The 25,330-nt window shown below is 36.2% G+C and overlaps 1 protein-coding gene and 1 pseudogene across 1 annotated transcript; one reads left to right on the forward strand and one right to left on the reverse strand.

Moving 5' to 3' along the window:
* Positions 1-3,844: 3,844 nt before the first annotated feature.
* Positions 3,845-4,685, forward strand: LOC103680346 (annotated as a pseudogene).
* Positions 4,686-22,206: 17,521 nt separating this feature from the next.
* On the reverse strand, positions 22,207-23,213 carry LOC103680325 (olfactory receptor 2L8-like). Its single transcript, XM_008709866.2, has one exon. It carries the CDS (start codon positions 23,143-23,145, stop codon positions 22,207-22,209), a length of 939 nt encoding a protein of 312 aa, XP_008708088.1. The 5' UTR covers positions 23,146-23,213.
* Positions 23,214-25,330: the final 2,117 nt, after the last annotated feature.

The following is a 25,330-nucleotide window of genomic DNA, read 5'->3' on the forward strand; positions in this document are numbered from 1 at the left end:
TTACCTTAATAAATTGATACATGTTGATAATAGGACATGAAAGGATGGATCTTGGTTGCAGAAGGATATTATTGTAACAGAGACAGGCAATATAGAGCAAGCGATGCTACTTTTCTACAGACATCTCATGGTCAAACCACGTCACCCTATCCTTGGCACACTGCTAGTGGAGCAGACCACTCCTTTCTCTTGTGCTTCATATGATCTTTCAAATGTATTAAGAAAAATGCTATACATCAGAAACCTGCCAGTCAGCAATCAATATAAAACACAGCAGTCTTTATGGTCTTTATTTTTTTATTAAACAAGAGAAGAAATGTGGACCCTATGCAATATTGACCCCATACCAAATTTTATAATAATTGTTCCTTAATACCAGTAATATATAAACATTTTGGAAGTAAATATTTATAATATATTGCTCCAAACCTAAGTTTTCCAATTCTTTAAAAAAATTTAATTTTGAATACTTAAAATTTTAATTTTGAAATTTGTCACAGGCTCCTTTTTATCTACAAATACTAGTGAGCTAATCTGTAGTATTTATTTATTTATTTATTTTTCTCTGCTAAGAAGCAAACCAGATTGTAAGCGTGGCCCACAAACACAAATTTTTCTTCTTGTTCTTACCACTTCATGTTAGAAGTGATAATATAATTTTCTTTTTTAAAATTAATTAATACATTTATTTATTCATTTATTTTTATGTTCAGTTAGCCAACATCATTAGTTTTTGATGTCATGTTCAATGACTCATTAGTTGTGTATAACACTATTGTTTTGTTTTACTAACACCTAGAAGCACACTATTATAGCTTTGGTAGTATTTAACTAATTAACTACAGTAGCTGGACTTGATTGATTATGATAACTATCTATTTTTAATTTATCACACTGTTTCATCCAACTCATAGATTATATATATATAATATTTATTTATACATATATACATATTTTTTTTCTGTGTAGTGTTCCCCATTTCTATGAAATGTATTTATTAATATAATTTCAGAAGGAAAATAATGGGTCCTGGGAAATGATTATTTTTCTTATTTATTTTCTTATCAATTTGATGAATCATGTACATTTATAACATAGCAAATAAATGTATAATTTTTTAATTTTAAATATTGAAGTAGTAAGTGATAGGGACCTCCTAAAAATTGCAATATATATTTATTTGATGAATGTCAATTGATTATGAAACCCTTTCTTATGTGTGTGTGCTATGTTAACATTCTTGTATTGAAGCAAAGGAGAAAAACTAGAGAGAGAGAAAGAGAGAGAGAGAGAAATCAAGAACTAGACTCTTAATTATAGAGAACAAACTGATGATTACCAGAGGAGGGGAGGCTGGGTTACATAGGTGGTGGAGATTAAGGACTCCACTTGTAATTAGCACAGGATGAAGTATGGAAGTGTTGCATTACTATATTGTACACCTGAAATAAATATAACACTGTATGTAAAATAACTTGAATTAAAATTAAAACTTTAAAAAATCTTGTTTTGTTTTGTTTTGTTTTTCCCATATTACTTGTATCCAAGTATTATTTCGGGACTTCATATTTTCATATGTATTTGACTGGTTTCTTAACTTTAATTAATTAATCGATTATTTTTATTATGTTCAATTAGCCAACATATAGTACATCATTAGTTTTTGATGTAGTGTTCAATGGTTTATTAGTTGCATATAACACCCAGTGTTCATCACAACACATGCCCTCCTTAATACCTGTCACATGGTTACCTCATCCCCACCACCCCTCTCCCTTCTGTAACCTACAGTTTTTTTCTGGAGTCCAGAGTCTCTCATGGTTTGTCTCCCTTTCTGATTTGTTCACCAGTGTTACCTCCCTTCCCCTATTGTCCTCTGTGGTATTCCTCATATTCCATATATGAGTAAAACCATGTAATAATTGTCTTTCCTTGCTTGACTTACTTCACTTAGCATAATCCCCTCTAGTTCCATCCATGTTGATGCAAATGATGTATGTATTCACCCCTTCCGATGGCTGAATAATATTTCATTGTGTATATGAACCACATATTCTTTATCCATTCATCTGATGAAGGACATCTTGGCTCCTTCCACAGTTAGGCTATTGTGGACATTGCTGCTATGAATATTGGGGTACAAGTGCCCCTTCTTTTCACTATATGTGCAACAATATGGATGGAGCTAGATACTATTATGCTAAGCAAAATAGCCAGAGAAAGACAAATACCATACAATTTCATTCATATTTTATAAAATCATATGGAATCCCTTATATGGAATTTAAGAAACAAAACAGATGAACATGGGGAGGGGAGAGGCAAACCAGAAAACAGACTCTTCACTACAGAGAACAAACTGAGGAATCCTGGAGGAGAGGTGGTCAAGGAGATGGGTTAAATAGGTAATGGGTATCAAGGAGGGTACTGGTTGTGATGAGCACTGGATGCTGTATGTAAGTGATGAATCACTAAATTCTACAACTGAAAGTAATATTATTCTGTGTTAAATAACTGGAATTCAGTTTTTTAAAGATTGTGTTTATTTATTGGACAGAGAGAGACTGAGTGAAAGAGAGAGAGAGAGAGTGAGCACAAGCAGGGGGAATGGGAGAGGGAGAAGCAGGCTCCCCATTGAGCAGGAAGCCTGTGTGGGACTCAATCCTGAGATTCCAGGATCATGACCTGAGCCAAAGACAGTCGCTTAACTGACTGAGCCACATGGGCTCCCCAAATAACTAGAATTTAAATTAAAATCTGAAAAAAAAATTTAGGTACACATTAGAATTCCCTTGGAAAGTTGTGGAGATTAAAATGATAGAAAATTTTTCAGAAAGGAAGTTTTTCTAGATTGTTTAAAGTAATTAATACATTATAGTAATATTACTACTTTTCTTAAGTACAAACATGTAAGCTATAAAAGAAGAACATTTTCCTACATATATCTGCTTTTCTAGGACAGCTTTTCATTTGATTGTCTTTGCTGCCTTTGGCTATTTAGAAACTAAAGTACAGGAAAAGGGAATCCTCTCCAATTTCAGTATGCTTTGACCCAGCCCAAAATATGGAATTAAGCCTGATTTTTTTTGCAAAAGAGTAAAAATTACTCAAGAATAGAAAATTATGCATGAAACCATGTGCATTTGACTTTGCATTCTGTAAGGCCTCAAAAGATGTAACCATCATTAATGGAAGAGAGAATATTCAAATAATGTTTTATAATTAGTGTGGATCTCACAAAGTTTACAATATCTTTACAGTTCAAGGATAGTAAATTTGGGTAGTGGGCACATTTTTATGAAAGGCACCAAAGTGTTAAAGAATATGAGAGGTAGAGTATGAACATTTTCCTGGCTCCCATAGTGCCATTTGAGGAAGAAAGACCGGAAATTAAGGATGTAGAAAAGGACTAGGTAATAGAGGACTTAGAATTTAACATACGCAAAGTTTTTGAGTCACATAATCCAGTTACTACTGCAAATATGCTATGTTATTTTGACAGACACTGGAAAATACAGAGATTCCTGTGACATTTTGTAAATTCTGAAAGATGTGCATAGCCAAGAGTTATTAAGACAATAATGTTTTAGTTATCTTGTTTATGTTTCTGGCTTATATTAGACTTAACACTTAAGATCACTTGTTGTGGGAGGGGAGCATTCAATTCAGATATTAAAATCGGTTCTATGAAAGATTCAGTAGTAAAAAAAAAAGGCAACCCATTGTAAACAAATATTAGTAAAGTAAGAGTTCTTTTTCATGGTCCTGTTTTATTTTCATTCTTGTTCTATGCTTTGATTTTGTCTTTATTTTTCTTCCAAGGGAGTTGAAACAATAAGATTTCATGGGGAAATAGAATCATATTTCAACTGATTTCATTTTATTGGGGTTGTTTCCCTCAAATCAAACTGGCCTGCTTCTCTTGTTCTGTATTGTTTTCATATTTTTTCTTGCCTCAGTGGGTAACTCAGCCACAATTCACTTTGTATGCTTAGATCCCTGGCTCAATGCACCAATGCACTTTCTCCTTAGGTCACCCTCGCTCTCTCCAACCCTGTTGCAAAGATGGCATTCAACTTCCTCTCTGGCCAGAAAGGTATCTTCTTCCTGAGATGTGGTGTGCAAAGCTTCTTCTTGACCATGGCATGCTCTGAAGGTTTACTCCTGTCCTTTATGGACTGTGACCATTATGTGCCATCTGTCATCCCTTCAATTATTCTATCTGCATGAGTAAAATGATGTGTGTGAAAATGATCATAGGATCTTGGATTTGGGGGTATATCAACTCCATGGCACACACAGTCTGTGCTCTTCATATTCTTTGCTGCTGGTCCAGGGCCATTGATCACTTCTGTGATGTGCCAACCATGTTGCTGTTGGCCTGTATAGATATCTGGGACAATGAGAAAAAGGTTTTTGTGAGTACAAGTCTCTTTCTCCCCCTACCTTTCCTTGGAATCACTGCTTCCTATGTTAGGATCTTTTTGCTCTAAAGAGGATAGAAAAAAGGCCTTCACCACCTGCTCAATATATTTATCTGTAGTCACTTTTACAATGCACCTTTTGTGTACACGTACCTTTGATCCAGGAATCTCCATTCACCAGTAGAAGATTAGATTCCAGCAGTCTTCTACACCATCCTCACCCCCATGCTCAATCTCACTATCTACAGCTGGGGGCCATGACAAGAGTTTGGGATTTTCTCTGTCAAGAAACAATAATCAAGGCTGCCCTTAACTCTCCTTTATTTTCCTTTTTCATATTAATTAGAACATCCTAGAGCAGCACTCTCTGATAGAAATCTAATGTGAACCACATGTAATTTAAAATTTTCTAGTAGCCACATTAAAAAAATGAAATTGATTTAAATAACATATCAATTTAATTCAAAACATTACAATTAATACTGATATTAGCATTGATGTCGATATATCACTGTACTATATTACATACAATGTTGGTACAAATTAATATTCCTACTTATATTGACATATTATCATTTTTATATTTAATCAAAATAAGTTTATTAATGTGATCTTTTATTTTTTTCAGTCTAAATCTTCATAATCTTGTGTGTATTTTACACTTAGAGCACATTGTAATTTTGACTATACACATTTCAAGTGCCCAATAGCAGATGCGGCCATTTGTTAACTGATGGCACAAACTTAGACATCTAATATATTGTTTTAAATATATATATATATATATATGGTATATGAAATATATTTGTGATATATAGAATATAAGTAATGGTATATGAAGTAATAAGCAAAATAAGCATGCAAATGTGGTGCTTATAAGTTTATTTACTGTTCTCTTCCTTTATCTTAGTTACAGTTGACATCTGAAGTCCATCTTATCCTAACATCCTTTTATAAAACTATTTTTAGGGGAGTTATTTGATTTAGGATTTTTAAAAAGATTTTATTTTTTATTATATATTTGTCAGAGAGAGAGAGAGAAAGAGCAACCACAAGCAGGGGAGCAGCAGGCTGAGAAAGAAGCAGGCTCCCTCCTGAGCAAGGAGTCTGATGCGGGACTTGATCCCAGAACCCTGGGATCATGACCTGAGCTGAAGGCAAACACTTAAGCAGTTGAGCCACTCAGGTGTCCCAGATTTAGGATTTTTTTAAACTTAAATAAGAATACTGAAATTAAGTGACCCGCATGGAAACATGAGAATAATTGACAATTTATTCTATATTCAGATATTAAATTATATATTTAAATTAACTTAAATAATTTCTTTATACTAAAATAAATTACTTACTTGAAAAGCATGGACAAAAATGATTATGTAGGAGCACCTGGGTGGCTCAGTCATTAAGTGTCCGCTTTTGGCCCAGGACGTGATCCCAGGGTCCTGGGATTGAGCCCCGCATTGGACTCCCTGCTCCACTGGAGCCTGCTTCTTCCTCTCCCACTTCCCCTGCTTGTGTTCCCTCTCTCCCTGGCTGTTTTTCTTTCTGTCAAATAAATAAATAATTTTTAAAAAAAAAATGATTATGTAGCTGCAGCATGCAACATACAAAATGAAATCAGAAATTTCTGGTTTTAGCTACAACATGTAAAATATAAATATGACCTTGCGGAGATTGAAATTATATGCTAATATGTCATCATGTCATCATATTGTGCTTAACAAAGGTTTTACTACTGCCAGTTTACTAATACACTTAAGTTACTTCAAGTCCATATATAAAGGGATTTATATAGGAGTTTTACTTTTTGTAGAAAAAAGTGAAGTTTTAGGAGTCCATTTCCCAATTATCTATTCATTGACCAAATTCAATCTCCCACTATCTTTCTTTGGCTTCTTCTAATTCCTTCTTAAGCATTCTCATGATTTCAGTCTACCACAACTCTAAAGTGTATCATACATATCGTCATCAATGTTATTTTCATAAAATGTAAATATGATGCTGTCATTCCACAATCTTTGATTTCCTATTGGTTTCACAAAAATTGCCAACCTTTCATTAATATTCAAGAGCTTCTAAAAATATACATTTGTATGTTTGTTTTTAACTGTTTCTGCTGCTCAATCCACAAATTTAGTACCATACTTACTTTTGTCTATGTTAAATGTAAAATTGCCAGTAATTTTTTTATTAATAATATTTTTATTATATTATGTTAGTCACCATACAGTACATCCCTAGCTTTTGATGTAAAGTTCCATGATTCAATACTTGCGTATAACAGCCAGTGCACCATGCTATATGTGCCCTCCTTAATACCCATCACCAGCCTATCCCATTCCCCCACCCCCTTCCCTCTGAAGCCCTCAGTTTGTATCCCAGAGTCCACAGTCTCTCATGGTTCATTCCCCCTTCTGTTTACACCCCCCTTTCTTCTTCCCTTTCTTCTCCTACCGATCTTCCTACTTCTTATGTTCCATAAATGAGTGAAACCATATGATAATTGTCTTTCTCTGCTTGACTTATTTCGCTTAGCATTATCTCCTCCAGTCCCGTCCATGTGGTAGCAAATGTTGAGAAATCGTTCTTTTTGATGGCTGAGTAATATTCCATTGTATATATGGACCACATCTTCTTAATCCAGTCATCTGTTGAAGGGCATCTTGGCTCCTTTCACCATTTAGCTATTGTAGATAGTGCTGCTATGAACATTGGGGTGCACATGGCCCTTTTCTTCACCACGTCTGTATCTTTGGGGTAAATACCCAATAGTGCAATGGCTGGATCATAGGGTAGCTCAATTTTTAACTTTTTAAGGGACCTCCAGACTGTTTTCCAGAGTGGCTGTACCAACTTGCATTCCCACCAACAATGTAGGAGGGATCCCCTTTCTCATATCCCCTCCAACATTTGTTGTTTTCTGCCTTGTCAATTTTTGCCATTCTAACTGGCATAAGGTGGTATCTCAATGTGGTTTTGATTTGAATTTCCCTGATGGCTAATGATGTTGAACATTTTGTCATGTGTTTGTTAGCCATTTGTATGTCTTCATTGGAAAAGTGTCTGTTCATATCTTCTGCCCATTTTTTAAATTTATTTGTTTCTTGTGTATTGAGTTTGAGAAGGTCTTTGTAGACCTTGGATACCAGTCTTTGATCTGTAGTGTCATTTGCAAATGTCTTCTCCCATTCTGTGGGCTGCCTTTTAGTTTTGGACTGTTTCCTCGGCTGTGTGGAAGCTTTTTATCCTGATGAAATTGCCAGTAATTTTACCAGTAAAATGGGTTTGGTCAGGAATAGCAGAGAAATTGCAATTGCTAAGGAACATCACAGACAAGCTTGAGGATCAAAGGAGAGGAATGTAATTTAAAGGAGATAAGGAGGAAGATGGCTGAATAAAACTCCATGAGAAGAAAGGGAGAGGTCAAGGTGGTGATGGTTTCTCATTGCTTAAATTGTGGTATATTCTTATTGGCTGTGTTTGTTGTTGTGCAAGAAAAAATTCTTCTGCCCTGCTGCAGTAGTAAAGTAATCTCCTTCCTGTTGGCAATGCAAAGTACATCTGTTCCTATTCAGGTCTGCAATTAATGATGAGTCATAAGATGTGAGAGATCCCCTTCCTGCCCTCCCAACTCAATTTTAAGTGGTGTTTCCTGTATTCACTTTCTTATTTCCCCCTTTTGATCATTATCTTTCTCTGACAATATAGCTGTTAAAGAGTCAGGTTTTCCATATGTAGTGATTTTTGTCCCTTGGTGTCACAAAGGACCTTTCTAGTTGTTATGTTCCACATTAGAGGGAAAACACATAGCAATTGAAAACCATCTAAGGACATATTTGAGTAAAAAATAAATAAATAAATAAATAAACAAACAAATAAATAAATAAATAAATGGAGGGAGAATTCTTAGACATTCCTTACATAAAGTCAAACAAAGAAACAAAAAGCCTATGCTTTATCAATGTTGTAAATTCCCAACAATCATCTCAAAACTGAGCTAGCATCACTTTATTGGTATATCATTTCTACAAAGTTTGGACATGCAGCAAATCCAATACTTACAAATAATTATGCAAAGCAGAATCAAAAGTGGTAGTACTTGTATGTAACACCCAGTTCTCATCACATCACGTGCCCTCCAACTAATGAATCATTGAACCCTACACCAAAAACTAATAATGTACTATATGTTGGCTAATTTAATTTAAATTATATATATATAATTATATATTTATATAATTTATATTATATTATATTATATTATATTTATATTTATATTTAATTATATTAAAATATAATTATATATTTATATAATTTATATATCTATATAATTATATATTATGTATAACATATATTACAAATTCAGTTTGTATGATTTAACCCAGGACCCCAAACCTGAAGTCTAACCAGCTCAATATGTCAAATGACCATGAGTCATTACATGAAATTTGTTGTAACCAGTGAGCTTGTTCCCTGATCTAGTGTAATGGAATTTTTACCCCTCTAGAGGAGTTTAATCACGTGTAACGGGTTGTATTTACTATTGCATAAGCACCTTCTTGTTCCGCAAGTAGGTAATCAAGGGCTGTGCAATTATCTGAAACTGTTTTAGCCAACGAGTCAAGTGATTATTGGTGGGGTGCAGTTTTCCCTGGGGAATTGGCTTGCTCTTTAATGTTAGGGAGAGATTTTTGATTACACATTAATTGACACTTATTTTGACCTAGGGGATAAAGTCTCTCTTTGTGGAGGAAAACTCAAAGTCATGTACACCTCCTGGATGAAACAGTTATGGGGATTTAAGATGGAGAAATTGGAGATTTCGAATTTATTATGCACGTTGATGGGGGCAGGTAAACATCCCAATAAGCACTGAAATTCAATTTGCCTGTTATCTAAACACTCATATACCCATGGGAATGCAATTCACCACAGAAAAAGAAAAGGAAACCAATTGAAGTACAGAAGACTTCAGATCTGCTGTAGACTTCAGCTGAGAAAGCTGTTTCTATCAGATATCATCTGCTTTAATTCTTGGCAATATTTACTTTCAGGTCACCAGGTGATGTGCAAGTCCAGTTTGGGGTTGGTGCTTTCTTTAGATGTAAAACTTAAATTAAGAAATCTGTTCCCTGAGGTTTGGTGACACAAGAGTTGGTTAGCAGTACTTTGTATGGAACATTTCTAAAGGTTAAACATTGTCTTTTTGGAGGTAGCTTTTCCAATAGACAAAATCTCTGAGTTGCAAGATGTGATAGTTAAGGTCTTTGTCTCCTGGGAGTGTGTTGTGAAAATGGTTGTTCTGCTAAAACATGGTTATTCTCAACAGAATCAATTAGGCCTTTACAATATTGAAGTTCTATTTCTTTTTATAAACTGTACATCAAAAGTTGTAGGAGCCAGGTGTATAGGTCACCCTGTGACTATCTCAAAAGATGACAGTTTATGAGTCCAAAGGGAGTGGATCTGAGATTTATAATGAGCAATAACAATACTTTTGACCAGGGTATTTGAAGGATTTCTACACATTTTGCCAAATGACTTAATGGTGCCATTAGTGCATTCAAATAAACCCAAGGATTGAGGGTGTTTAGCACAGTGAAAATGTTGTGGGACCAGCCAAACAGCACAGATCTACTTAATTTTGGATTCACAGTTATGGGGATTAGCTACCAGTGAAGTAGGTTTCCTGGTCACTATAAGGTTCCACAGGAGTTCCTCGGGTAGGAATAATCTCTAACTGAATTTTATCCAGAGAAGAAGGAGTAGCCTGTTTACAAGGGGAAGCTTTGGCCCAGTGAGAAAAAATACAAACCATGATTAAAACATATTTATAGCCACAAGATGAGGAAGTTGTATGAAATCCATTTGCTAAACCTTGAATGGTAATTAGGGCAATTTAAAATGCACAGGGGTAGTGTGGACAGGCTTCCCAATATTGTATTTTGGGCAGGTACGACAAGCAAGATGGACACTTCCTATGGACTGATTAATGTTTCCCAAATACTGATATTGATTCGTTAATGCTGTCATTTTGCCATTATGTCAATGGTTGAATGCATATGCAGTGGTAAGTAATGGGATTTTAGAATTCTGGTAGGACTCAATTTTTATTTGGTTCAAATTACAGCTCTCCCTTTTTATACAAACAATTATGAGATTTTATTTATTTATTTATTTATTTATTTATTTATTTATTTATTTATTTATTATCTTTTCTGGGGTCAATTATTAAGTGTGTCTGGTCATTTTTTTCTAAATTATCAGTTGGGAGAACATCCCTTTGGACCATGACAGATGTTTATCAATTGGTTTCCTTGAGACTGTCATCTTTGATGGAAATATTAGGAAGTCAAATCTGGACTGTGCAGAAAACTTAATAATAGCCAGAGCAAACATCAAAACTATGGCATTTAATAAACTGTGGACACAGGAGACTTTTTTAATTTCACCCACTTTGGAGGTAAGGAAACTTGCTGTTCCCCTAATATTCCAATGTCACAAGCTACCCCCAAAAGCATGTGGACTATCAGAATATAAATGTTTGCAATTTTACCATTGACTGAGGTACAAGCTTGAGTAAGGACATATGATTCAGGTTTGGGGACCAAAGTAGCCAAAGGTAAAGGTGCTACCTCAATAACTTAAAAAGGAATTGCAATAACATACATAGCATTATATTTACCACTTTTATCCCTTAAATAAGAACCATCAGTAAACCATGATAATTGGCATTGGTTAGAGGATTTCTCTGTGAATTGTCATGGGGCATCAAAAGGTGATCTGTCAGCATTAAACAGTTGTGAAAGTTTTGTAAGTGAAGGGGAAAAGAAGAACAGCAAGGTTAACTTGATTATAGCAAGAGTTATATGAGGAATAGTTACAAAAAAGGATATCAAAGGGTTTCGCATCCTCACAAATGAAGTGAGAAAACTGACTGAAAGAATTTGAGTATGGTAAGTGTTCAGGAGACCTTCTATCACATGGGGCACAAGGATGGTTAAAGGAGATTCCATGAGTATATCTTCAGTCACCTTAACTAAAGGTCAGTGGTAGGAATGGCTCTGGGGCAAGGAGTATTTCCCTATGCCACAAGGTCTAGTTGTTGGCTATCATACTCTACAGGTCAATGAAAGTCACCATGTTTGTGGGTGAATAATCCAGGGGAATCCTCTTCCTTCTCACACACAAAGAGGAAAAAGGGAAATTGATGACTAGGAATTCCAAGGGCAGAAGATTTCCTTAGACTTTTCATTAAAGTCCCAAAAGCCACGTCATCCTGATCTTTCCGAATAATAGTGTCAAGTCTGTCTTTGTTTAGTAAAGCATATAGAAGTTGGTCCATAAAAACAAAGTATGGAATCCAATGTTACAGTAGTTAGCTGAGTTGAGATTACCTCATAATTGGCACTTAGTTTTGGGTTTTGAGAAGGTTCAGATGTCATAAAACCTATCTGAATCTAAATGTGCCCCCTTTTCTGGGATCAAGTGTCCTTGAGTCTTCAAACATTGAATGCCAGTTTAATAAAAGTGGTTTTTGTTTCCTTTGGACACTTTCATCCCTTTAAGGCTAAAAGTTCTAATAGGTAGGCGCTGCCTTCCTGTGAAGAGACCTGAGAAGGGCGACAGAGAAGCAAATCATCTATGTAATGTAACAAAGCAAAGCCTACAGAAAACTTTTTATCATCAATATTAACCTTTAATGTTTGTGAAAATTGAGGATTCTCTGTGAAATCCTGGGGCATTACTATCCAGGTGTATTTTTTTTTCTACCAAGTGAAAGCAAATTAGTTTTGGTTATTATTACCAACTGGAATACTAAAAAATGCATTGTATAGGTCATTTGCCATGGAAAATTTGCTTGTAGTGAGAACTGAAATCTCTGGTAAATGGGAGTTAGGAACAACAGTGTATTGAGGGATAGCAATGTTATTTCTTGCTCAGAGGTCCTAAATAAACCTCCATCCTCAATCATTGGGTTTGATCAAAGGTAAAATAGGGATATTATAGGGAACAGTGCAGGGAATAATAATATGCTGAGCTTTATAGTCTTCTATTATGGGCTTGATGCTGTGAAGGGCTTCTTTATTTATAGGCTGTTAATTCTTGGGAAAAGTTTTGAGAAATCTATTTGAATATTGACAGGAACTGCACTGTGAATTTTGCCAAGATCAAGTGAAGACTTTTCCCATAAAGGGGATAGTAGCTTACCCAAGAGGAACAAATGATCATTGTTCCCTGACTCAACTATAGTGCCGTTAGAGATGGAGCAATTTAAAGTTGCTGTATGGTTATTTAATTCACTTGGTTGGCTAATTTTACACTGCTTTCAAATTCTAGATTTTTTTTTCCTGTATGAGAGAATGAAAATCCAACATAATATTTAAAAGAACTCTTGGCCCAATTAATGAATAGGCCAGAAGGAACTAAGGAGAAAAACATGGGTATCTCTAAAAAAGGCCTAAACATAAGGGAATATGTTTAGAAACAAGACCTATTGAAGTTCATTGGTGACCCCAGTATTTAAAATTCTTTAGTACTCTCAGGTAGGGGCTGCTTTATAGCAGTGGTATTGAGCACTGAGAGTGTAGCCCCAGTGTCGATAAGAACACAGAATCATTATCCCTTTCTTCTCCTACCGATCTTCCTAGTTCTTATGTTCCATAGATGAGGGCATGTATTGCATGGTGCACTGGGTGTTATACGCAGCTAATGAATCATCGAACTTTACATCAAAAACCAGGGATGTACTGTATGGTGACTAACATAATATAATAAAAATATTATTATAAAAACACCAAAAAATAAATTTGTTTTCAATTAAAAAAAAAAGAACACAGATTCATTCCCAATTTAGTTCTCTAAGTCAATTAAAAGGGAGGCTTGAGAAAAGTCCCTACAGTTTCTTGGAGCCTCATCTTTCGTAATTAGAACATTGGAAAAGCTGGCTAGAGGGTCTAAGAGAGGCTGGAGCCCTCAACTTTGTAACACTTTGCCCCCTGCAATATACTGGCCCCTTTCAATAAGAGCAGAACCCATGCACTTTGGTCTTTTGGTTAACAGCATCAATTTGCTAGAGTTGAATATTAAGAATTTTAGTGTTTTTGTTTTAGTTGAATCAGAATGCAGGTGAGTTGATTTGCCAAATTAAATCTGGAGTGGACATTGTTTCTTATTCTATCCTTTTACTTTTAATTAGACAAGATTGATCCTAGTTTAGCCCATTAATGAACACACTGTTAAAAGCTATCCCAGTGGATTCAATGTTTAAAAGAAGACCAGAGCTTCATTTTAAAACAATCTGAATCTGGCTCTAATAGTTTTGCATTGAGCTTTGAGTACAAACCTAAATCTTATTTTATTTTATTTTATTATGCTTTATTTTAATTCCAGTATAGTTACCATACAGTTTTATATTAGTTTCAGGTGTACAATATAGTGATTGAACAATTCCACACATCACCCAGTGATGTCATCATGACAAGAGCATTCCTTATTCCCCTATCTTATTTTATTGTTTGGTTTTATTTAAATTCAAGTTAGTAAACATAGAGGTATTATTAATTTGGGGGTAGAATTTGGTGATTCATCAGTTGCATATAACACCCAGTGCTCATTATATAGAGTGCCCTCCTCAGGGCACATCAACCAATTACTCCATCACCCTACCCATGTCCCCTCCAGCAGCCCTCAGTTTGTTCCCTATAGTTGAGTCATTATGGTTTGTCTCCCTCTTTGCTTTTTATCCTAGTTTATTTTTACTTCTCTTTCCCTATGTTCATCAGTTTTGTTTCTTAAATTTCATATACCAGTGAAATCATATGGTATTTGTCTTTCCCTGACTGACTTATTTCGCTTGGCATAATGTCCTCTACTTCCATCAGCATTGTTGCAAACAGCAATATTTTATTAGTTTTGATGGTTGAGTAATATTCCGTTGTATATACACAACACCTACTTTCTTCATTCATCCATTGATGGACATCTGGGCTCTTTCCACAGTTTGGCTATTGTGGACAGTGCTGCCATAAGCATTGGAGTGTGTGTGCCCCATTGAATCACTAAGTTTGTATCCTCTGCATAAATACCTACTAGTTCAATTGGTGGATCATAAAGTAATTCTATTTTTTAACTTTTGGAAGAACCTCCATATTGCTTTCCAGAGTGGCTGCACCAGTTTGCATTCCCATCAACATTGTAAGAGGGCTCCCCTTTCTCCACATCCTTGCCAACATTCGCAGTCAATTTTAGTCATTCTGACTGATGTGAGGTGGTATCTCATTGTGATTTTGATTTATTTCCCTGATGCCAAGTGATGTGGACCATTTTTCCAAGTTTCTGTTGGCCATTTGTATATCTACTTTGGAGAAATATCTGTTCATGCCTTCTGCCCATTTCTTTACTGGATTATTTTTTTTTTGGGTGTTGAATTTGAGAAGGTCTTTATAGATTTCGGATACTAGCCCTTTATCTGATATGCCATTTGCAAATATCTTCTCCTATTCTATAGATTGCCTTTTAGTTTTGTTGACTGTTTCCTTGCTGTGTGAAAGCTTTTTATCTTGATGATGTCCCAATAGTTCAATTTTGCTTTCGTTTCCCTTGCCTTTGAAGATATGTCTAGCAAGAAGCTGCTGTGGCTGAGGTCAAAGAGATTACTGCCTCTGTTCTCCTCTAGGATTTTGATGGATTCTTGTCTCACTTTGAGGTCTTTCATCCATTTTGAGTTTATCTTTGTGTATGGTGTAAGAAAATGGTCCAATTTCATTCATCTACACATAGTTGTTCAATTTTCCCAACACCAGGAATGGGTGCTGTACTTTTTCAAATGGTTTTTCTGCATTTATTGAAAGGATCGTATGTTTCTTATGCTTTCTTTTATTAGTGTGGTGCATTATGTTTGTTTATTTATTTGTCAATATTGAACCACCTTTGCAACCTAGGAATAAATCCCACTTGATCATGGTGAATGATTCTTTTACCATACTGCTGGATTAGATTTATTAGTATTTTTTTGAGAATTTTTGCATCCATGTTCATAAGAAATATTGGCCTATAGTTATCTTTGTTAGTGGAGTTTTTATGTGGATTTGTTATCAGGGTAATACTGACCTCACAGAATGAATTTGGAAGTTTTCCTTCCATTTCATTTTTTTGGAATAATTTCAGAATAAGTATTAACTTTTCTTTAAATGTTTGGTAGAATTGTGTAAAGCCATCTGACCCTGGATTTCTGTTTTTGGGGAGTTTTGATTACTGTTTCATTTTCTTTGCTGGTTATCAGCCTGTTCAAGTTTTCGATTTCTTCCTGTTTCAGTTTTGGTAGTTAATATGATTGTAGGAATTTATCCATTTCTTCCAGGTTGTCCAATTGTTTGTTGTATACCTTTTCCTAATATTCTTTTATAATGATTTGTATTTCTGTGGTGTTGATTGTTATTTCTCCTGTCTCATTTGTGATTTAATTTATTGGGTCTTTTCTTTCTCTGTCTCTCTCTTTCTCTCTCTTTAATATGTCTGGTTAGAGGTTTATCAATTTTATTAATTTTTCAAAGAACCAGAACCTGGTTTCATTGAACTCTTTTATTTTTTTTAAGTTTCTATCTTATTTATTCCTGCTCTAATTTTTATTCTTTCCCATCTTCTGCTGGCTTTAGACTTTGTTTATTGTACTTATCCTAGTTCCTTTAAGTGTAAAGAGAGGTTGTTCATTTGAGATTATTGTTGCTTTTAAAAGTAAACCTGTATTGCTATACAATTCCCTCTTCTGGCCATGTTGACTGCATCCCAAGTTTTTGGACTGTTGTTTTCATTTCCATGTGTTTCTAGGTGTTTTTTAAATTCCTTCTTTGATTCCCTGGTTGACCCATTCATTGTTTAGTAGCATGTTGTTTAACCATCATGTATTTATAATCTTTCCAAATTTTTTCTTGTGGTTGCCTTCAAGTTTCATTGCATTGTGGTTGGAAAATATGCATTGTATGATCTTAATCTTTTTGTACTTGTTGAGGCCTGATTTGTGACCTTGTATGTAATCTTTCCTGAAGAATTTCTTGTGTGCACTTGAAAATAATGTGTATTCTCCTGATTGAGTATCTAATGTTCTGCATATATCTGTTAAGTCTATCTGGTCCTGTGTGCCTTTCAAAGGCATTGTTACCTTCTTGATTTTCTGCTTATCTGATCTGTTGATTGATGTAAGTGAGGTGTGACTGTCCCTTACTATTATTTTATTATTATCAATGTGTTCCTTTACTTTTGTTATTGTTTTATACATTGGGCGTTCCCATGTTGGGAACATTTACAATTGTTAGATCTTCTTCTTGAATAGTTACTTTTATTATGATATAGTGCCCTTCTTCATCTCTTGTTACAGTCCTTGGCTTAAAATCTAACTTGTCTGATATAAGAATTGCAAATCCGGCTTTCTTTGATATCTATTACATGACATATATTTTTTCATCCCTTCACTTTCAATCTGCAGGTGTCTTTAGGCCTAAAATGAGTCTTTTGTAGGCAACATATAGATGAATATGTTTGTTTTGTTTTATGGATTTTTTAATCAATTCTGACACACTGTCTTTTGATTGGAGTGTTTAATCCATTTACTTTTACAGTGGTTATTGATAGATATGTATTTAATGCCATTTTATTATTTGTTTTGTCATTTTTTCTGGAGGTTTTCTCTGTTGGGTTTTTTTTTCCCAGTATTTATCACTTTCAGTCTTGCTTTTCCACTCAAAGAGTTCCCTGTAATATTTCTTGCAGGACTGTTTTAGTGGTTACAGACTCCTTTGGTTTTTGTGTGTCTGGGAAACTCTTTATCACTCCTATTTATCCAGCCTTCCTGGATAGAGTATTCTTGGCTACAGATTTTTCCCATTCAACATGATGAATATATTATGTCACTCCCTTCTGGCTTGCCAAGTTTCTGTTCAGAGATATGGAGCTTTCCTTGTAAGTTAGGGACTTGTTTTTCTTAGTGTTTTCAGCACTTTTTTTTTCTTTTTCACTGTATTTCACAAATTTAACTACAGCATGTGTTGGTTTTGCCTGCTTTTCTTGCTTTTGATGGGAGTTCTTTGTGTCTTCTGGATCTGGATGTCTGTTTCCTTCCTTCCCTAAATTAGCAAAATTTTCAGCTATACTTTCCTAAATAAATATCTGCCCCCTTTTTCCTCTTTTCCTGTGAAACTCCTATGATATGAATGTTATTATGCTTGATGGAGTCATTGAATTCCTTAAGTCTGTTCTCAAGTTCCATAATTCTTTCTCTCTTTTATTAAGCTTCATTATTTTATATTATTTTATCTTTTATATCACTTATACATTCCTCTGTTTCCTCCATCCTTGTGTTCACGCATTCAATGTGTTTTGAATCTCACTTATTGCAGTTTTCATTTCTTTTTTTTTTTTAAGAATTATTTATTTATTTTAGAGAGGAAGAGCACAAGCAGGGAGAGAGTTAGAGGGAGACAGAGAAGCAAATTCCTCACTGAGTGTGGAGACCTACATGGGACTTGATCTCAGGACCCTGGGATGGTGACATGAGATGAAATCGAGTTGGACATTTAACCAACTGAGACACCCAGGTGCTCTAGCTTTCATTTCTGATTGTTTTTGTTGTTTGTTTTGTTTTGTTTACCTCTTTTATCTCTATGGTAAGGGCCTCCTTTCCATTATTTTCTCAAGCCCAGTGAGTATCCTTATGATCATTGCTTTAAATTCTCCATTAGGCATATTACTTATATCAGTTTCACTCAGGTCTCTGGCGGTGACCTTGTGTTGTTTCATATGTGATGAATTCCACTATCTTGGCATTTTGCATATGTCTCTGTCTTCATCTCTGTGTTAGAAAAGTCTGTTCTGTTTCCTGCCCCTGAGAGTAATGGCTTTATGAAGAAGTTGTATAGTGTCCATGGCTGGGTGCTTCAGGGGTTGTCTCTGGTGTGTGCTGCATGCACTCTGTTGGTGTCTTTTGGCTGCTCCATCCTTTGGGCCAGTCATCTGCAGGGGCTGTCCTTGCCTTCAGTGGGCAGTTTGGTCCTTGGCCAGAGTGTGGGACTTTAATTAGGTATGATATGGTCTTCTTGTTAAATGAGACCTGATATTATTTCAATTAGAACTGAAGCCTAGGAGTGCAGCTCCAGTGGTGCAATCGGTTAGCGTGCGGTACTTATAAGAACTGAAGCCTAGGAGAGCTCTATGGTGAGTAAACTTGGTATGGACAGGGTCTTCTGCTGGTTTTATGTGGAAGGGGCCTGCCATGCTGGGACCAATGCAATTTTGACCAGGAAGGGCAGTACTGCCAGAATGCAGAGGAGTGGGGCCCAATGTAAACAGGTTAGGCAACCAATGTAGGCCCCGTGTTGTTTACCTCAGGTGGTCTACCCCAGGCCTGGGGCACGGAAATTGCTCTGGTCATCTCCTTTTCTTTGGGAGAGGGGTCTCTGTGCTTCCTGCTGTCATGGAAGCACTCCTAGAAGAGTGAATAATCTCTCCCTTGTGTGTCCCAGGCCTTTGTCAGTCACTGTTTTCATCCTCCTTCACTCCGGGTTGTTTATCTCCCTTCTCTCCATGATCAACACAGTGCCCTCGGGACTCTATCTCAGCCAAACTTGCTGATTTTTAAAATTTAAATTCAATTAATTAACATATAATGTATTATTAAGTTAAGAGGTAGGGGTCATTCATCAGTCTTATATAATACACAGTGTTCATTACATCATGTACCCTCCTTAATGTCCATCACGCAGGTACCCTATCCCTCCACTCCCCTCTCTTCCAGCAGCCCTCTGTTCATTTCCTGTGTTTAAGAGTTTCATACTTTGTCTTTCTCTCTCTCTCTGATTTTGTCATATTTTACTTTTCCTCTCTCCCCCTATGATCCTCTGCTCTGTTTCTTAAATTCCACATATCAGTGAGATCATATGATAATTGTCTTTCCCTGATTGATTTATTTCATGTAGTGTAACACTCTCTAGTTCCATCCACACCATTGCAAATGGAAAAATTTCATTTTTGATGGCTGAATAGTATTCTATTATATATATATATATTCTTTATCCTTTCATCAAGCTTGCTGACTTTTAAAACTCCAGGCTTTTGGGGCATCTGGGTGCATCAGTCAATTAAGCCTCTGACTCCTGATTTTAGCTTGGGTCATGATATAAGGGTCTTGAGACTGAGCTCTGCATCAGGCTCCCCACTCAGTGGGGAGGCTGCTTTTCCCTCTCCCTCTCCCTGTGCTGCATCCCCTTGCATTATCTCTTTCTCTCTCCCTCTCTAAATAAAATAAATCTTTTAAAAGAACAAACAAAACAAACCAACAAACACAATTCCAGACTTTAGAAAAGTGATGCAAGCAGGTACCTGCAGTGGTTTTCTGGGAGAGGGTTTCCCTGTGCTGGAATTGAGTCAGGTTTGACTTAAAAGCACAGTTGTGCTAGAGTGCAGAGGCATGGGTTTGGAGCTAGCAGGCTCAGCAGCCAGTGTTGCGGTGGAGCTGCTCTAGTCAGGTGATTCTGCATTTATGCTGAGGGTCAGGGGAGGAAAATCGTGCCTGCTGGATCCTTTGTCCCCAGGGTGGTGTCTCCATGAAAGTTACCTCTCATGGACATTCTCCAAGAACAATGAATAATCTCCCCCACCCTTAGTGCTCCAGGTTGTCCTCAGATTTTTTTTTCTCTGCCTTTGGTTGCTTGCCTGCCTTCTTTCCATGAGTAGGGTAACACCTGCATGGCTCTATCTCAGCCAAGCTTGCAGACCTTTAGAACTCTAGTCTTCAAACCCCAGCTGGTTGCAAAAACTCATGAGAAATCAGCCCCCTCCTTTTCCCAGCCAATGGCTTTGAGGAAGTCTTCTCCTTGAGCATTCCCCTTTCTACCCTCCCTCCTTTTCTACGACCAGGGCTTCCTCTCTTCCACAGCACTTATGATCCATTTCTCCCCCAAACCACAACTCTGTATGCCCTACCTTCCTCAATGTGGCCTCTTCTATCCTTCTATTTGTTGAATTTGTTCTGTCAGTCCTCAAGACAATTTCTAGGGTATTCAGAATGATTTGATAGATATACAGTTGTGTTCAAACAATGAGATGACCCTAGGGTCCTCCTACTATTGTGCCATCTTAGCTCCCTACCCCTCACTCTTTTTTAATATAGTATTTTATTTGTAAGTTGGACTGAATTTATTTTTGTTAAAAAATGAATTTACTTTAGTTGAGAATCTTAGATAATCATATTTCAAATCCAAAATTAATTTAATTGAGTAGCTTGCTTGTAATGAGCAATGCTTAATGAGCTTATTGTCACTGATATTAAGCAGTGAATGTCTTCTTTTTTGAAGATTTGAAAATTATGTGATATGAGGTAAGCCTTCCATCTCAAGCAAATGCTAACTTTTTGAAAATATTAATATATTGTCATATAGTTTCTTGTGATGAAAATATTCCCCATTATATATTTTAGGAGAATTCACACTTATGCCATTCCCAAATCTAGTTCATAATCAGTTAATAGTCTATAAATCTCTAAAGGCTCACTTAGATTTACTATAAAAATGTCCATATTGGTATATACCTTCTAGAATGTGGATCTCTATTTTGGAAGACAAATATGTATTTCCAATTCAAATGCATCATTCATAAATCACTGCCATGCTTGGAATAATACAGGGCTTCTTACATTTTTATTCAAGCTTCCTAATTTTACATCTTCCCTCAGAAAATAGAGAATATAACAGAATTATCCCATAAACAGTGATGGTCATTCACCCATAGTGTTCATGTGTAGATCTAAGCTGGAAGTAATGGCGGGACTAGTAATTGAATATATATAAAATTGTGGTACGGAAGAGCTAAACCAAACCAAACCCCAATTCTGGTTGAGTAGAATTATGAGAATTATGAGAATACTAAGTGTATAATGAAATGTCCATAACAGAAATTATCTTATGAAAGGCTAGCAATGGCTTTGGGGGATGTAATATTTCAGTGTTTAGAGGAATGATTTAGAAGTGGCTCAGACTGATTACTCAGGACTATATAGTATGTAATTCCCATCGATCCTTTTATACAATGGGTCTTCTTTAATAGTTCATTTTGCTTCTCCCCAATCATAACTATTTATCCCGAGGAAGACTTGTAATAAGTTGCTTTCTTATGATTTATCTAGATTCCCCCAGGGTCCCTCTCATAAAATATATAAACTTAATTTCCTCTGTAAAGGCGGGAGGACTTCTAAGTTCATGAAGAATTTTATCCTTAATCTCTATATCTAACACTTTCCCTGAACATTGGGAATCAGAAAAAAACAGTGTTCACTATTTAAGAGTTAACTATAATATAAATAAAACAAATATAAATCTATTAATATTGATAAATAGATAAGATTATTGTTCTTTATATAAATCTGGCAATAGTATAACATTTATTGTTCTTTTGTCCTCTTTTAACCATTTTGAGGATATATACTAGGTATATTAGATGTATTATACTGAATAATACCATCAGCCTGGATTGTTTCTATTATCATTTCTACATATTAGTAAAACCTTACTGCCCACAAGTTAGGAAGAAAAAATGACCTTTTCCTTTATTGAAAAATTATCACAAAGAAAACAAAAAGAGTGATGAGGAATATACATTTTGTCAAATCTCAATGATTTTAATCTTCTAAATTATTTTAGTCCCTGCCTTCAATCCTGGAATAATAGTGTCCTTAAGGAGTATACAAGGTGAAAGTAATCTACTTCTGAGGCTGCAGGACTAATAAGAACTTCCTCTACATTTTTACAGAGCACATCCTCTGAATCACTCTTCTCAGGGCCCCTATCACCTCCTTGTTTCTCAGGCTGTAGATGATGGGGTTGAGCATTGGGGTCAAGATGGTGTAGAAGACAGCCAGAACCTTGTCCTCTGTTGGAGAACGGAGGGATCTTGGGCGTAGATAAGTATAAGCAAAAGGTGCATAGTAGAAAGTCACCACAGTGAGATGTGTGCTGCAGGTTGAATAGGCCTTCTTCCTCCCCTCTGTTGACTGCATGTGGCAGATGGCAAAGAGAACCCGGCTGTAGGAACTTGCAATGCCAATGAAAGGAAAAACAATCAAGAGTGTGGTGCTTACAAATACTGTGTACTCATAGACCCAGGTGTCCATGCAGGCCAGAGTCAACATGGCAGGGACATCACAGAAGAAATGGTTGATGGTCCTGGATTGACAGTAAGGTATATGGAGGGCATATACAGTGTGGGCACAGGAGTTGATTGAGCCCATTAGCCAAGATCCTATTATCATCAAAGCACATATTCTCTTACTCATACGAATGGGATAGTGGAGAGGAGAGCAAATAGCCACATAACGATCATAGGCCATCGAGGCCAATAATAATCCCTCTCCACCCGCTAAAGTCAAGAAGAAGAAGCTCTGAACACCACACCCGATGAAAGAAATAGTCTTGTTCCCAAAGAGATAATCAAAAGCCATCTTGGGGACAATGGTGGAGATGTAGTTCAGGTCCATGAGGGACAGCTGACTAAGTAGAAAATACATGGGTGTGTGGAGATGGGTATCCAGGAGGATGAGGATGATCATGGACAAGTTGCCAAAAAGAGCCATTAGGAAAATGAGAACAATGAGAATGAAGAAGAACAGGCCAATTCTTGATGGTGGAAACAACCCCGATAAGAAGAAATCTGTAGAAGTTTGGTTATTATTTTCCATGGGGCATTAATTTAGTTTTCCTTAAAGACAGACACACATTAAGTATAAAAAATAAATTCTTATTAATTCATTACAATTACACTGTGACTTATTCAGGAGACACTGCAACTTTAAAATAATAATAATAATCAGGGTGCCTAGGTGGCTCAGTTGAGTCTGCCTTTGGGTCAGGTTGTGATCCCAGGGTCCTGAGATCAAGCTCCACATTGGGGTTCCTGCTCAGTGGGGAGTCTGCTTCTCCCTCTCCTTTTGACCCTCCCCCGGCTCTTGCACCCTCTCTCTCTCTCTCAAATGAATAAATTTTTAAAAATCTAAAAAAAATAATTATTTTGAAAAAAAACTCACATTTCTTCCTCACAGAAAAAATTTTACGAGGCAAGCATCTATGTGCAAAGTATTTTAAAAATACTTTACAGAAATCTGTAAATTTGTGAGAATTATTTATTTTTGTAATGATTTTATTAAGATATATATTTTTTATTTTCCTACATAAGTTTAACTATTAACAAAGTCAGAAGTTATATCTTATATGTAGGCATTATAAATCACTATAAACAAATTAAATTACAGAATCGTATTTGGATACGTTTTTATGACTCTTAGGGTATGCTTTTTTTATCATTAAGTCCAATATTTCTGAAATTACAGTAGCCTATCAGGTCATATTGCAGGTGTATATTCATATGTTTTGATTTATTCTCAAAAAGCCTGCCAAATCAATCTTTTTAGCAAGTATCATTTTCCTGCTTTTCCTCCAGAAATATACAATGAATTTTTGCCAAATACAATTTTCACAAAGCAATTTTATTCTCCCTTCTCACACAACTTCCAAAAGCACTAGTTTAAGTAAATACTTTTCTGAGAACTTAGTCCTCATTTTTGTTTGTTGTATCTTCCATGACTCTGTTCAAGTTCCTTGAAAAAAGATGTGCATTCTGTTCCTCTGCTTCCCAATAGTTACATGACATTATGCACTGTGTTACAGCATATTTTCTTAATCATTTTTTGTTTGTTTTTGTTTATTTAAAGCTCTTTTCATTCTAGATAAGTGTGAGTTCAGCAAATATATGTATCACCCCTTTGTCATAAAACTCAGTCAGCATAATAATAAACAAGTAGAAGGAGAAGTTAAGATGATGGAGAATTAAGGGGACCTTAAATTTGTCTCATTCCTTGAACACAGCTATATAGTTGTCAAATCATTCCGAACACCGAATAAATCAATTTGAGGTCTGAGAGAACAAAAACTGCAAGTCTACAAGCAGAAAAATGACCAGAGATACAGCTGTGGATAAGGCAGTGGGGAGGGAACCTGATTATGGAGGCTACAGAAAAATATTATAAGCAGTGGAGCAGAAAATCTGAACTTTTAGAAGTCTGCTACAGTGGGGGATGTGCCCTGCTTAAAGGTGCTCAGGTGTCAAAGTGGGGTGGAATCACAGGTGTGACACCATGGTCTGAGGATCCCCCGGGTTGCAAGAAGAACGGGTGGCTCCTAAGTGCTGAAATGTTGCCAGACATAGGAGAGTGGAAGCCAGCTGAGACCAGCGGGTGTTAGTGCTGGGTTTCTGCTTTGTTTTGTCATAAACTGCAAAGCAATACAGGACCCGTGACCACTTTCCTGAGATAGTCCAGCAAACGGCAAAAGCATGAACTGCAGGTAACTTCAGGACAACTCAGGGGGGTTTCTGCACAGGTCCTGAGCTCCAGTCAGGCTCAAACTGGCTCAGTAAGGAGATACCAGGCCAGACACACTTAGCTAGGGGCTATCAGGTGAAACACCTAGTTGGGCGTCTCCTTGGCTTCAACTGTAGGTTCTGCAAAACAAAATAGTTCATACCCGGCTTTTGTCCCTTCCCCTCCTCCCTTCTGCTGATAGCTTTCAGCCTTCTTATTTGAGTAACATCCATTGCATCCTGGTTAGCACAATTAGGCTACTGTTAAGACCTGGTTTGGTGACTTGACTAACATAATATAATAAAAAAATTATTAAAAAATGGAGTCACTTAAGCTAAGTCTTAAAACCAGGTCTTAACTGATCTAGAATTTAAAACGATTGCAGGGGGGGGGGTGGTAAACAGAAGGGGAATGAACTATGAGAGACTATGGACTCTGGGAAACAAACTGAGGGCTTCAGAGGGGAGGGGGGTGGGGGACTGGGATAGGCCAGTGATGGGTATTAAGG

Source organism: Ursus maritimus, unplaced genomic scaffold (genome assembly GCF_017311325.1).
Source record: "Ursus maritimus isolate PB19 unplaced genomic scaffold, ASM1731132v1 scaffold_5, whole genome shotgun sequence".
Lineage (NCBI taxonomy): Eukaryota > Metazoa > Chordata > Mammalia > Carnivora > Ursidae > Ursus > Ursus maritimus.